Source organism: Lissotriton helveticus, chromosome 3_2 (genome assembly GCF_964261635.1).
Source record: "Lissotriton helveticus chromosome 3_2, aLisHel1.1, whole genome shotgun sequence".
NCBI lineage: Eukaryota > Metazoa > Chordata > Amphibia > Caudata > Salamandridae > Lissotriton > Lissotriton helveticus.
The window spans coordinates 254,412,980-254,429,324 of record NC_136062.1 but is presented as its reverse complement, the minus strand read 5'-3'; the positions used below and the strand labels follow the sequence as shown (position 1 = coordinate 254,429,324).

At 42.7% G+C, this 16,345-nt stretch overlaps 1 protein-coding gene across 2 annotated transcripts in view; it reads left to right on the top strand.

The window, feature by feature from the left end:
* The window catches only part of NRG4 (neuregulin 4), a 252,899-nt gene that overhangs the window by 182,517 nt on the left and 54,037 nt on the right, over positions 1-16,345 (top strand). For both annotated transcript variants that reach the window (XM_078684633.1, XM_078684634.1), the window contains exon 5: positions 5,212-5,294. In XM_078684633.1, coding sequence (XP_078540759.1) covers positions 5,212-5,293 — 82 coding nt within the window. In that variant the 3' untranslated portion in view covers position 5,294. The remainder of the gene's footprint in view (positions 1-5,211; positions 5,295-16,345) is intronic.

Below are 16,345 nucleotides of genomic sequence, written 5' to 3'. Positions count from 1 at the left end.
TGATGCTTGTGTAGAGGGAGACAGCATCGAGAGTCACCAGTATCATCCCTGGGTCCCACCTGATGTCTCCCAATATTGGGAGCCATACAGATTGATCATGAGGACTTGACTTTGGAACTAATGTAACACTGGTTTAAATGAAACTGTAATCACCCTCGAATTAATGCAATATATGGGATACTTAATATTTTGGGCTAATATGTGGATGCCTAAATAGTTTGGGAAATATTGGGCATCACCAATATTAAATTCTGGAAATATATACTAAAATATGGTTCTATATTCATAATCGAGGCATGGTCGATGTAGAAGTTGCATTTTAGTCTCTCATAAGGACTGGCAAGCGAAGAAAATCTTGAGTTGGCTTGCTGGGTGAAGAAATGGTCAATCGATATATATAATTAAACACTCACAGATGAGGCCGATCGCGATCGTGCAATGAACGAATATTACTGCTTGACCTATAATTAAATATAGTTATAAGTACTGATTAATAAATGGTGCTCTTAATAGTTTAAATGCTTAAAAAGTATACCTCATCATGGATAAGAGGTCGGAATCGTTTTTCGTAATTTGTACACATATTTATTGCCATTACAAGGATATTGGTACACCTTGCTAAGATGGCGCTGAGAAATCGAGATTTGTAAGAGTCCGTTTTTAGTTTCGAACACACGCTACTTTGCCGCAAACCTGGAAGCCAGTTTGTCCTCGCTTGTACTCGGTGGATGAGAACAACGGTCAAGGTATGGAAGGATCTCACATTTTATTCTATTTTCCGTAGGAATACGATATTAGGCGATTGAAGGGTAATCCGCTTTTCTTTATTTACTCTTCCCGCCAAGATTTTGGAGGGACTTATAGTCAGTGTTGTCAGGCGGCGGCTTTAATCACTGGATAAACGTGGAGTTAGAAACAAACAGTAGGGATATTTTCGATTAGTTTGAAAACGTGTTGCCTGCATTTTATCAACCTACGAGGTTAGTTTAAACAATATGGTATTCCATGGGTTCATGTTTCAGGATATTAATGCTACACACCAGCTGCTTTTGAGAATACACTCGGAAGTTGGATGATGATATATGGATATAGCAGACTTGGGATCAAGTTACGCGAAAACTTAACTTTTGGAAGGTAAGGAAAGGGCGGCATGAGATATTTCACTAACTTAATCTGGGAGTGAGAGATTGTGACATGGTGTACTAAATAGAACATCGTATATGTATTTAGATTTGGGATACTTTTACGTCCCTGAATAAAATAAATTTTTATGGAAGAAAAAGGACATGATGAGGAGATTTACCTTTACTGAGGTAAGAGTCATTGATTGAAATATGGTAGTTAATGATCAAATCAAATGCAATGAAAGACCGTTGCCTTGTATCGTCAAAGAATAATAGGAGACTTTATATATTTTTTTGGGGCTTGACAGGAGCACATTTAAAGAAGTCTTAAGGTATTTGTGTCGAAAGATGCAGTTGTTATTTTCACATGGGTTACATAGATATAAAACACACTTTGGTTATAGCTAGGAGACTTAAACGTTTGGTCAAAAAACCACTCTGAACTGAATGGACAGAATGTGCATGTGATAACATAAAAATGTAGATAGTATGTCAATGACAGGAAGAAGTAATGATCATAATGTTGAAAAGCATGAGCAAGCACTGGCATTGAATGTAAATTTGGATTACATCTGAGAGCAAAAGATATTTTAACATGTGTTCGGCTTGTGTAGAAATGTGTCACACGCTGTAGGTTTGAATTGCCCTTTGCACGGGGTTGTCAATAATGTGGGCTCTATGGCATAAATGTAATGCGCTTAAGATTGATATTACAATTGCGCACTTTGTATTACTTCCAGCCCTAAGGAAGCCGTAGGTTTATCTCTATCACGGCGAAACGTGTTGGCATAAAGGATTGGAGGATCTGATGATATTAAAAGAAGAGAAAAACAAGAGCCCAACTGATTACAGTCTATTTTGTGTTTTATAATTGTAATTTTATTATATAAGTGTGTGTGTGCTCCAAAACACTGGTAAAGAATCACTCTGATTTTAGATTCCACTCAGTAAGTTTTCATAGCACAGAAACTGCCCTTGCGGCTGCTATATGCAATTTGAGATTGATGCTGAACCAGGGAGGCTTGGTGTCTAAGGGCTCTGCATGTATATGCTTCCCCCATCTAAATTAATCCTCTCACCTGGTATTGAGACAATCTCCTACACATATGAAACTCAAATTATAGTTACTATCCTTAATAAAGTCTTTGATCTTTAACCCAATTTTCAGAAATGCATGACAGTGGTCGCGGCATGAATGACTTCAACTGCCTCATACTCAACTCTGGCAAGAGAGAAAGGCACAGACAGGTAGATAGTCAAATTATTTGTGGTCTTTGGAACTGAGGGCTGTGCCTATGACCTCTCATACAGTACGAAATTGGACAGTTATTCTTGATCATAAACTATGTCTCAGGCGATAGGCAGAATGACAACCATCTGCTCAGCGTGGCTCCACTGTTAGGGCAGAGGAGCATCAACCCACTGGCTGCGAGCCAGCAAATGTAAGCATGAAAAATAAAATGATAATAAAACAATTTTATTATCCTTTTGCCACTTTGCGGGAGGGGCTGGCCATCCATTCTGATGACAGCAGCTGCACCAGAGAGGAGGAGTGATGAGCACTGCTAAGTGTGCATTTCGATCTGGCCGATTCTAATCTTGCCGCCTGTACGATAGACTAACTTGGCAACGCGAACAAGCATTTAAGGATATTGCCCTGTACTAGGTTGTTTCGTTTAACCACACTCTAGGGACGGGAACAAACTAACCTATGATGCTGAGCACGTCGTCTCACTGCCATTAAATCATCCTAAACTGGAGGGAGGCCATTCTCCATAGTGCTTTCCACACAACAAGCCATTTAGATGGCTTTAAATATGTTCTAACAAGTGACTCTTGGTGACTTTAAAAATTCGCCTTTGACAGCATAGCACATGAGAAGCGGTTCCTTCTCCAACTCATTACCCTAGAGTGATTCGCTCCAGCCACAAAAACGATACTAAGGACTTTTTTTAAGTGAAATGTCTGCATTCGCACAAAAGCGACAGAGGTTTGCTAAATAGGCGTGAGTAGTGTGTACCAACATCGGTCAGCACCAGAGCTAATGGTTTCAGCAAGGACATGTGACTTGGAGGTGAGAAATCTCTCACAGCCTTCATTGCAGTGCAAATGATAGTCGACCCCCACCGAGAGCTCTGCTAATTGGTCTTTCACTGATGCAGAACAATGTCTCTGGTCGGGGACAAGGCAAAGGCCCCATTACTAGAAGAACCCATTTCAAAAGAAGAGGGAGAACTGCTCGAGCCCTGGGTGGGAGGGAGTGAAGAAGCCCATGCAATGTTAACTGTTTACTGGACCATCAGCCAGCAGAGACTCTATCGGGCCTAACAGTTACTGCCCTGTGGCAGAGGGGTCACCACCTGGTCACCTCATCGTGCACCTGGGCCTGCACTGCCTTTTTGTGGTGAGCTCATAAAGGCTTTAAATGGACAGGACAGTCCTTGATCCCCGGTCAGCTTGGTAAGCACCGCTGACAGCTGTGTGAATTACATTTTTAGAAAGCCTGTAAACAATGGCAGCGTGGAGCGCAGCCACCCTTCTTTTGTCATTGCAGTTCATCTTTCCAAGAAAGTCCCACACACCCTGCTAATTGGGGGAGTTGCAGCCTTTTTCCCAATGAAGTGGACCGATCGCGAATGCTTGGCTTTTAGAGAGCACCACTATTGCCATGCCACTAAAAGACCTTTCTGCACATATTTCAATATGACTGATTGCTGCCAGCTGCTATGTGCGCTTCCTAAAACCTGGTTAGAGCATTTCCTTCCAGTGGGATGCCGCATGCAGTGGAAGACACGAGGCAAGCACATGCTTTAAAGGGCTAAAGTTGTCACACTGTACAATTTGCATATTCCAGTAACTGTTGAGCATATTAATGCAATAAGATATGGGGCAATTTCGAATGTGTTTTATATTTCAAGACTATACTTTCCCGCTGCTTTATAAACCTTGCTTTCTCACTAAATTAATTCGCTTAAAAATGCACCATTTGCCAATCTTTTTTTCAATTTTTTCGTGGGAGGAGGACCGACCCGGGACCCCATGTTTGTCCATTAGGTTTGCTCGCTACAAAAGTTATGCCCCTCTTTTACGCCTCACCACTTTCAAATGTCACCAGTTGCCAATGAATCTGCTTTGACATATTTGATTACTCAAGATGTCTAGATTAGACTATCGGAATGTACTTTACCGATATATCTCTGTAGACCCACTGGCCCAACTACAAATCTTTCAGAAATCAGCAGCCAGGCTGATTATAAATCTTCCAAGAAAGGCCCACATACCCCAACATCTGCAGGACTTACACTGGATTCCAGTTCAGAAGGCAGTACTATTCGAGATGCCCTGTCTTGCCCATAAGACATTGAATGGGTCTGGCATCGGGTATCTTGAGGGCAAGATTCAATTCTATCAACAGCAGTGTAATCTATGTCTGGCAAATGCTACATTTCTATCTATCCTGTATATCGCGTGCAATGGCTATGGTGACCATGCCTTTCCTTATTTGTTCCCATGCTGGAATGCTTTGCTCCCTCACATTCAGATGGAATCCTGCTTTCTTTTGTTCAATGAAAAACTGAAAATCTGGATGTTCCAGCAGATCTACTTGGTTTTGATCTTCTGTTGTGCATATTTTATTCTTTTTCCATGGAGTGCAGTATCCTAGTGCTAGTAGTAGGATACCCTTTTTATGTGATCATTGTGCAGTGTACTTTTGATAACATAGCATAACATTAATAAGCAGCTTAAAAAGGAAATCTGACATTTGGCACCTAACATATCATCTACTCTTTGCCTGATCTACCACAAGAATGTATACATCTCCTCTTTTTCTGGACTAATTAAGAGACAGGACTTTAATCTACCAGAGGCTAAGTAAATTGGATTTACACCTGGCTATCAAAAGAAGGGCACCTCATTAGTCACTACTTTATTATTAAACAGGTAGTTGCCATTCATGTGCAAGGATTAAAGGGCTTACTTGTATCTGTTACCAAGCAAAGGATTCTCAGGAATTGTTCTGTCAGAACTGTTACAAAATCTTGAACGTTTATGTCAACAGTGACTGACAGACTTGTTCTTTCCTCAGGATAAGGAGAAAATTGAAGATGAAGCAAAATGCGCAAGATTTTGACTTCCATGGCATAAACTGTGAAAGAGAATCTCCGTAAGGTAGTATAAAATCTTGATTTAACAATAAATACAGCCATATTTAAGCTCTAAATTAAACACAAATCAAAACCTTCGTGGCTCTGCAGTCAACTAGAGCTTACTACATATTGGATAGATGGGGATTTGAAGAGAGGTTAGGCTGCAGGCCAGGAATGATCCCTGTATAACCAGAGGAAAGTTCAGGCATAGTCAATGATTTTGTATGGTAATACAGTTATTAGTGGAATATCACAGTTACAAACTATAGGAGCTACAGTAAGTACATTCAAACTGATTTTTAGTATAATTTGGTCTTCTCCTTTATTGTTGTAGTATTTCTTTTTTTCAGTTGGTTAAATGTTCACTATAGCAAGCAACACATTTCACTCCTTCTGGCTTGTAGGCCTAGAACTTTTCTAAGGCAGGACAGTAACAACAATTTCATGTATATATAAAAACAATAATAGGAAGATAGAATGGGGACAAAAGGAATAGAAACAAAAACATGATGATAGTCAATCTGTGTAGGCAGTACAATTAGACTGTAATGGATCCAGATCCAGTAACATTATTGGAATATTAACAAACCTGAAATAGGTCTGCCATTGACAGAACACTTCCAACAACACTATCAATATAATTCAAACTTTACCTTCTTTGGACAGGAACAAACCAAGCCATAGTGAATACACGCAAAATGATGGGGCCTCCCTGCAGCATGTGATGAGGGACCCCGGCATCTCCAAGATCACACAGACATTCATTGGCCTAGGCTCATTGGGGGGCCCCCTGAACAGTTTCCCCCACTTCTACGCTGCAGGGGCCTGTTCGGGAAAGCAAAGTGGCTTCCTGAGTTTTTAACTATTTTTCATGCCTTTGCATGCCTTCTGCAAGGTATGCAATGGCATGGCGTAGAATGTGAGTGGCCTCCTCCTAAACAAGAAACCCTGGTGGCCCCCGCACTACGGGGGCAGTGGTGGCTTCCGTTACACCCCTGACTGAAGAGGTGAAAACTTGGAACTGAGAATGAGGAGGCGAGAAAGTGAATTGATTTTGAGGTTTGGCACAAACCAAAACAGGACTCAACAAAGATGCAGTGATGCACTATTGTCTATCAGACTACTAAAAATTCACAGATCCATTGAACTCTCCACATTCCAATATTCCCCCACTCTGTGGCCCATACCACATACCTACACCTCTGGACCAGCCCCACACTCTACAGACAGTATTAGACCATGACAGAAAAGAGACACTATAGTAATATATGCAACTTAATCAACACTTTGTATACCTGTCTGTCTTTACGATCTTTGATTTATAATTTCTATAAGTTGCAATACTGTAAACACCCAGATTGCAATATATATGAAATTTTTACAAACTCTTACTTAACCATGGACCATCTTATATACTGTAAGTAATTTTGTAGAATACTATGTATCCCCACTGATACTTCAAAATTTTCCATATTGGAAACCACTCCGGCATTTGGACATATTCCTTTTTTCCATATTAATACGACCTGTCGACTGTCACCATGAGTTACTTCTCCTCTCCTCATAATCAGGTCCTCCTCCCTCTCCTAACCTAGCCCCAAAACTTGGTTTACTCACCAATTACTACGGCCCGCCATGCAAATTAATAGAATTAAACTATTTTTTTTAATCCTGAATATATCCAGACACCCAACCATTATTACACCTTGATCGTTCCCAACATTGAACCTTCCTATTTTGAGATGCCTCTCCCCGTTCTTACAGATACCTTTTATTATAATCACCCTGCCTCCTCCAAACCCCAATATGGCTACCACACTAGTTGGCCCAAGAGCTACTTATATGTTTGTATTTTGAGCTTATTGCCAAGAAATCCAGTACAGCACAAAAGAGTATATTTTGTGAAACTGTATGGCTTCAATCTGAAACCGTTTGTAACATTGCCCCTTTTCTAACGTCATCCTTAGCCACGCGTCCATACCCAGCAAAACAGCATGGCCGCTACTGTTGTTTCCCATCTGTCACTCCCCCTGACGTTTACTGCAATTAGTGTGTACACCGGCAGACCACTGATTTCTCCTTGGGCCAATCCCATTGTCTTTTGGACTGTAGTTACTAGTGCTTTCCTCAACAGTGCTAACCCAGTACTAAATGCTTTTTTTTCTTTCCAGTGGCTCCTGTTAGCTCCTAATCCTGCTGGCACCATATTCTTTATTTTGTGGGCATTGCCACACTGGCCTATCGAGGAGCAGTGCCCAATGATGAAACATGGCACCCATTTGGGTGTGTGAGGTCTTCAGTTCCAAAAGGATACTTCAAAACCGGTCCCAGGATGCTTGTTTCTGATCCAGGGAGGACCTGGCCTGGCAGTTCAGGCTGGACTGTTCCCAAGGCGAGCAGGGTCACGACTCATTTGCATATGGCTGGGTCAAATTGAAATGGCGACATGAGCAGAAAAAACGATGGATTTAACCCAGATCTGTAACTGGCAGTGAATGTTTGATTTGTTCAGCATTCTGTCCATCATCTGTTCTTTTTGCATTTGTCACCCTAAGTGTGAAGGGTATGCCCAGACGTGGGTCCCATGCGCACTATGCCACTGGATTCAAGCAAGCCTGGCTGATAAGGGGAGACACCTCGAAACCGGGTCCAGGATGCTTGTTTCCGGTCCAGGGAGAACCTGGCCTGGCAGTTTGGGCTGGACTGTTCCCATGCAGGGTCAAGACTGAGCTGCATTTGGCTGGGTCCAAACTGCAATGGCGTGATGAGCAAACAACGATGGATTTAACCTAGAACTGTGACTCAGGGTGAATGTTTGATTTGTTCAGCATTCCCTCCATCATCTGTTCTTTTTGCACTAGAAAAAGTCACAGGCTTGCGAGCCATGGGGGGTTTAAACAAGTGTTCGTTGTTATTGTGAATATCTTTCCTATTGAAAGAAAAAACACTACAACAATAACTAAATATAAGAAATTATACTACATGCTAAAACTCGGTTTGATAGTGCTTATTTAATATCCTATTGTTTGTATCTGTGGTATTCCACTAATAATTGTATTAACATTCAAAAGCATTGACTGTGTCTGCACGTTCCTCTAATTAAAATCTGACCTTTAATAGTGGCTTCCATACAATTCTAGACAGACCACTAGGAGGTAGTCCAAGTGACACACTTCAAAGTGACGACACTGATAAGGAGAAGTCAATAGAACTATAGTGATGCTTCAAAATTATAGGGTGTCACACTAAAATAAATTGGATCAGTTGACTAACTTTGAAGTGTGTCACTTGGACTACCTCCTCGTGGTCTGTCCAGAATTGTATGGAAGACACTAGTAAAGATTTATTTGTAGGGTTACTTTGTGATATTTACATGTTGTCCATGTTCATGTACAGAATTGTATGATATATGTCATCTTTTGTTTTTCATTGATTAGGTGCCATTCTCCATGTAGGATATAACTTTGTTTGATATATTCATTGTGAATAATAAATGCGGTGAGGGTAAATGAAATGTACCCTATCGAATAACTGCTTTGTATTTATTCCTTTATACCACCTGTCTTTCTCATAATTACATTTAATGCCCAGGTATATAAGGGTCATTTAGGTATACCCCTATTGCTTTTGTTCTGGTCTCCAAACAGAAGCATAAAAATACTACTGAAAAGGAAACTATGATGTAGCAGTGGGGTGAGGAGGGTGAGATGATGGAAGGACAGAAGTAAGAATGGAGCGAGAAACAGGAAAGAAAGATAAAAAAGACTGAAATAATGACCTAGAGAAAGATGGAACAAAGGAAAAAGGACTATGGTTAAGCTGTCTCAAAGGCTTGTCCGAAAAAGAATACAGGAACTAAAACACCGTCCAACCTAAAACGTGAAGTGCAGACAAAAACAAACACTTGTCTTTAAAGCTAAAATACAAAAATAACATTAAGAAAGCATATCTTATATACCTTTGTCCATCAAGAGCAACTAATTATTTGACTAGACTATGAGTCTGCCACAAAATGTATACTTAGCAAATATACATTCAAATCAAATCAAAACGAGCTTTATTCGATTTTAGGCATTTAAAATCATAAAAGCAGATATACATAGAAGGGCTTTAGATCAGGGGAATTCATCCGTTGGTTTCTTAAATTGTCATTCACATTTTCCTTCCGCCCTCCACAGCATACACCATGGGGCAATGTTAAGTCACACATTGGCTGCCTTCCCTTTGTGTGATGGGACAAAGCCTCCACACATTATTTACAGCCAACTAAAAATAGATCCTCTCTTTTCAGTGACACAGCTGGTTTAGTGTACTTTCATACATGATTTATTGTTATTACTAACTAGAAATACTGTTGTTGTTTTTTTGCCCGTACTCTGGGTTGGCAGTTAGATGGTGATTTATTTTCCATCTTATTTCTATAATTGCTCTTATCGTAATCACACGTGAAATTGTGCCCTTTGTAGCCACCTGCAATATAAATGCTTAATTAGGTAATGATTTAAGGTTTTCTTCCACACAATGATAAAAATAAAAAACATAGTGCAATGGAACTTTTTTTAATTAAGTGTATAAAAAAAATATTACATGACCTTGTACAACCTCACCCTGCACCTCAGAACCTCACCATCGCTCCACCAGTTCAGGAAGGACCTCAAGCCCTGGATGTTCAACCAATATGAGAACAGGCAGCGCGTTCTCCCGGCGCCTCGAGACCCTCATGGGTGATGCAGCCGCCCTCTACAAATTCTGATTAAGTTATTGATTGAATATATTTTATCCATCGATATTTTAATAGGTTTATCTTTCAAACATACTAACAGGAGAGGAAGGACCTCCCCATACAATGTTATTTCTCAACATTTTGGACAGCATTTCCCAAATAGTTAAAAAATAACCACCCCCACCAGCAAGTGTAAGCAAATAAGGTAGACTTTTTTTAGTTATACACCGTTCACCAAGTGCATGAGTTAGGTGACAGGTAACAGTTTGTATATCCTTCGCCTTAGGGAACCATACATAGGGATCTCAAGGACCTGGGAAAACTAAGCAACATCCCTTTGTCCAACAGATAATCCACTGGCTGTTGCCACTGGCTATTGAATTTATCCATCTCGAGCAATAACCACACCAGTTTCTCAATGGCCGGCAGCTTCCAAACATTTCCGTTTGTACAGTCGTAGACTTCCCTTTCAGCACTATCAGCTGTCTAGCTGCCAATAGCATATACGCTATGAGTCTACTGTCCTCTTATGTCAGATGATCTGAAGCCAGAGATTATCTCGCCTGGGTACAGCCTCATCGGGTATCCAACGACCTCCCTGACTATGACTGAGGATCTGTTTCCAAAACATTGGTAGCATTGGGCAGGACTACCAGACATGTATGATGTCTCGCACTTGTTGGAATCCCCTCCAACATGTAGCTTCTGCTGAAATAGATATCTGCTGCAGTTGGGCTGGCATTCTGTGCCAGTGCATCATTATCTTATACATCAGTTCCCAGTTTTCTATACTCTTAATCAGTGCAACGGTGTCGTTCAACAGTTTTTCCCAGCAAGAGGGAGCTATCGGGACCCCCAGTGATATAGCTCATTTCTTCATATATGATCATTCTGTTTTGGTTTGTTCCAGGATGCCTGGATAGAAGTCTAGGATGCCAAACAATGGCGTAAGGGGAGTGGAGGGCATGGTCAAGCGTTGGTTCCTCATGAGGGAATGCCATTTGTCTATGGGCGGTCTAATTAACAGTCTGGGGGTTTTGCAAATCTAAGAAGCCAGGGGATTGCCCATAGACCATCATCGTCGCACCCTTGTGGATCCAGTGGCATTCAGTCTCTATAATTGACTACTCAAATAGGATTCTAAGTTGGGCTGCCTGCTAGTATTTTTAATGTTGGGAAGACCCAGCTCTCCTGAATTTCCAGAGGCGCGTAGCACCTTCCTATACACTTTTGCCAGATGTACTGCCTCAATAAGTTGGTCAATAGCGTGAATATCTTTCTCAGGCAGTTTCACAGGAAGGGCCTCGATTGTATAAAGTACCCTAGGGAGTAATCACCCCTTCTATGCCCAGCGAGGATACTTAGAGATTCCTCCACTTGGCAAAATCTGTTTTAATTACACTAAGCATGTAGGGGTAGTTTGCAGCAAATAGTTGGCTATATTGCAGGTTGATATGTATATACCTAGAGATGTCAACTTTATGGTGGTCAACCAGTGGAAAGAAGTCATGACCGAGAGTGTTCATTTGAGTTTGGGGTCCAGTCGTGTTCCAAGCATCTCAGATTTGTCATAGATTGCTTTGAATCCTGAGACTCTGTTGAAGGTCTCCAAGATTTCTTGATTTTAGGAAAAAATCTAAGAAGGTCACTGTAAGCTGGATATCGTCTGCAAATAGGTGACTTTTATGCTGTCCTCACACAAAGTAGGATAAGGCGACAGGAGTATAACCCATAGACCGAATTGAGATCTGGGTGTACATTATCAACAACAATATCTCAATCGGATTCAGTAAAGGGGGCGAGTATTGAACATCGGTTGCAGTGAAGACATACCCCCTGGGCCAGATCGGGGCTCCGTTTCTGGACCCACGCTTCACCTCTCCTGTGAGTTTGCTTTTCTTCCGTGTACCCCTCTCACCCTTTTCCTCCCCGCATCCAACGCCGCACCTTCTTTGACACGGATCAATTTCCCGCTTTCTAGGTACCGTGATTACAGACTCCGTCGAGCCATCACTAATGACTCACGGAACCTTGAAGATCATACCCACAACCGTGGGCGCCCTTGAGAACCACCTCAACCCCTTGCCACTCCTGGCTGCTGTTGTCCACACCGCGCTCCCCTAACACAAATCGCTCTACTGCCCACGCCGCACCTTCTTTGACACGCGTCAATTTTCAACCTGCTTCTCAGGTACCGTGATTTCGGACTCTGTTGAGCCGTCACTAACCTTGAAGATCATACCCACAGCCATGGACGCCCTTGAGAATCACCTCAACCCCCTGCCACACCTGGCTGCTGTAAGTTGTCCACACCGCGCACCCTCAATACGTATCGTTCTACTGCCCACCCCATAGCTCCCCCGGTCATGATCAACTTCCAGGCGACAGTGTCCCTCTACCTCCTACTTTCCCCGGGTTACCGCTTATCTTGTACCCTGGCATCAGACCGTTCCTATCTGCGGATACTTTTCCAATGACTGGCTTGCGTTCGCACACCACCTAACGCAAGCGCCTATCGGCACTCTACACGGTCTAAATCACCCACCTTTCTTGTCGCTTGCCTGCTCCCTCCCCACCGACCACAGCTCCCCGTGAATCCACGACCCCCGTATTGGAGCTCAATTCACCTGGAGCCACCGCAGTATCATTGTTTCCTCTTGCTGGTACTATAGCTCACCTTCTCACATCCTCCATTCCCCCCCACATATCTTGCGATGTCCAGCTGTACCTGAAACTGTTTTTACTCCCCCGCTCCCCAGAACTTCAGCCTGTACCTGGTAGGAAGCTCAAGCGCCCACGACACCTCCACTCTGCCGACCCCTGCGAACCCCGCAGCCAAACGGCGTCATCAGTCCTCCTTCCGGACCTTATTTTCCCTTTTCCTTCCTATGCAGCATTTACCCAACTGGCAACCCGGTCCTGATGAAGATCCTAAATAAATAGGATCGAAACGCCGTCGACCCTTCTACAGCGTGACTTTATGGCGCACCATCAACCTTGGTTCCAAAAACAGAGAAACATCACTCATTGATTGAGGACGAACCATTGCTTTTCTGTATATATTGTGTTTTTTGGTCACATTGTCACATTGCATCCTCGCTCATTGATTGAGGACGAACCACTGCTTTTCTGTATATATTGTGTTTTTGGGTCACATTGTGTCCTCGCTGTATTCACCCACTTATCACCTGCGTCGTCACTCTTTGCTTCACTATCACTTAGTGCACTAAGCCCCCTTGGGTTACCATCGCATTTTATGCCTACAGTGCTGCTTTAACTGTTTTTGTATAAAATGTGTCTTCAATTATTTGATGCTACATGCACTTTCTAAAAACTAAACCCAGAGTCTCTCTTCCTTTTCTCCACGTGCGTGTAATGTCTTGTACATATTTTTCAATACTCGCCCCCTTTACTGAATCCGATTGAGATATTGTTGTTGATAATATACGTCCTCACTGTCGGTGAACAAGCAACGCAAGAAATTCAACCGTCAAGGTGAACAGGAAGGGGGAGAGCGGGCGGCCCAGGTGTGTGCCTCTATGAAGTGAGATACTTCCTGATTTCTCTTCGTTAACCAGCACCCACACCATAGCGTGTGTGTAGGTAGTGGCCAGCCATATCTGAGGGCTCAGGCCTATTGCTTTGTACATTCTAAAGAGGAAACTTCAATCAACCCTATCAACTGTTTTCTCAAGATCGCATGGAGAACCCTCTACAACTTTCTATTAAATTAAGTTTCCTCATAATATTATCTGCTGCCTGTCTCTATGGGAGAAAACTGACTGATCCTGTTCCCCGAGGAATGACATATGTGATGGTAGTCTATTGACACCAGTGTTTAGAAGTGCAATCGGGCGATAAACTCCACACCTATCAGGTAGCTTCCCCTGTTTGTGTATAAGGATAATATTTGCCTCTGACAGTGATGGGGTAACAGTATGGGATTGTAGAAATAAGTTAAATGGCTCGACTAAATGTAGGATCAGTACAGTTTTAAAGTGCGGGTAGAAGAGATTTGTTAATCCAGCCGATCCCAGAGATTTATCAGGATTTAATTCCCAGATAGCTTCGGTAACCTCCACCTCTGTAATAAGTTCCTCCACTTGTTCCTATTAGCCCTGCTGAAGACCTGCTGGAGAGCTGCTGACATGAAGGCCCAACTTCATGCAATACCCTGACATAGGGATGAAAAATAGTCTTGAAAGGCCTTGATCTTATCTGTATTCTGATGCAGACCCACTGCCCCTCACAGTGTATTGTAGGTATCTGTTTATAGGTTGTTTCGGTCCTTAACCATCGAGCAAGAAGTTACCCCATTGTATTAGCTTGCTTATAATAATTGTTATTGTAAGAACAGTGCTTTTCAGATTTTTTGGTGGCCAGTAGAGCAATCTGCCCTTTCTGGGAGACGGCTTCCCGTAGATTTTTCATGGAACCAGTGTATTGATGCTGCTCTGATGCTACATTCAGGTCAGTCTCTAGGGAGGCTCTAGATAGTATTGCAGAACAGCGCAAATGTACTCTTTCAGCGGTTCTTGGCAACAAATAACTACATTAAAAGCATCCCATACTGTGTTTGGGGATGTCTTGTTAGAGTTCTTTATCTTAACAGTCTGGCAAATCGCTGCACTAAGCTCTTGTTTCACTGGTCTGTTCTTAAGTAAAGTAATGTCTAATCTCCAGTCTGGTCCGCCTTTGTGGTTCAATCTTCTCCTACCCTCCCAGCTAATTAAAGTATGGTCAGACATGGCTATCGTACTGTGGGTAACAGAGTGGGTGTCCTTCAATACATCTGGAGTACCATACATCAGGTCAATACATGAATAGGATCTGTGACTGTGGGAGAAGAATGTGAATTCATTGTCATCAGGGTGCTTGCTGTGCCATAGTTTTGTCAAGCCTATCACCTTTATCTCCTGCAACAAAGTTAGTGATATGTACTATGGAGATTGCGGTTTTGTGTGTGTGTCTATCCAGGGCGTATGGGGCCAGATTGAAGTCTCCCACCCACAGCAAGCTAGGCAGGTCCCAATCTCAAGGTCAACAAGTGGGCCAGGAATTGTTCCTGTCCCTGATTGGGATGTATAAATTAAGGATGCCTTGGGAGAGTCCCTTTTTTTCCCCCGCTAAGTAAATATAGCAGCACTTTTTAGTATCTCTTACCACTCTGTTTGGCTCAAGTTGAAAGTCTTTATGGAGCCCAATCATTACACCCCCTTTCTTTTCAGCAGCTACTGCAAAGTGTTGTGTAGGGTAGAGCTTATGTCTCTTCAAGTGGGTGGATTTCAAGTGCGCTTTCTGTAAGCACAGAATATATGGGTATAATTTCCTCACCTTCCTCCAGACTTTATGGTGCTTATGTTACAAGAAACAACTTTGACCATGTGCCTAGTAGTGTGAGTGGATCTAACAGTGCTCAAATGTATTCTGAACCTGCCTTACAGTGTGAGCATCCTTATCTACAAGGTAATGCCTACTGTGCCTCTAGCTCCCCTCACTATGACCCATGATCGTTCGCAGCTTGTTCCCGTACATCCCGCCACCCCAATACCCTCGTCCAGATAACTTCCCCTTCTAAGTGGAGGGATCAGATACACCCCTTTTGCAGTGATAAGTTGCTTTGTAACCTGCTAGCATCTGCTCCGGACCCCCTAGAGCAGTAGAAATGTCTCCAGAGGAGTTGAGCATTTCGAGGCTATCCCAATGAAGTCATCCATGGTGTAGTCTAACACTATAGTTACTGCTAGTTCGCTGAGTCCATGGGGCCTTCTTACTTCTGATTAATCCCGCGTGGCTGTTTAGGTTTCTGCCATTTACCTTTTGGCTTCCATCGGATTGTCCTCCTCCTTTGCCGGAGATTGCAGACGGTCCATGGATGAGCACATGATGTCCCATGCCTCCGACAGGGTGCGTACCACGCAGGTTTTCGAGTCCAGCTGAGACAAGAGGGCAAACGGAATATCCATCTTTATCAAATTTGTCATCTGCGCATCTCCACTGTCAGTTGGGTTGAAACTTACCAACTCATAATGTTTAAAGTAGCCTGGGAGAGATCCTAGTCCAAATCCATGTTTAGGTCCAGGTAGGTAGTTCGGTCTTTCCTGGCTTCCTGCATTGTTCTGTCTTTCATCTGGGAGGAGCCCACTTTTGCGATAATGTCTCTCAGTCTTGTCTCTGGTACTGGTCTAGCAGCCCCCACGCTGTGGTGACAGACAATTGGTATATCAAATGCTGGGCTTTCTTTAAGTACATGTGTGAGGAGGCTCCTACAGAACTGGTCAGAACAAAGGAGGGCCAGGGGAGATTTATAGACCTGCATGTGTTTACTTCCAATTATAGTCACTATCACT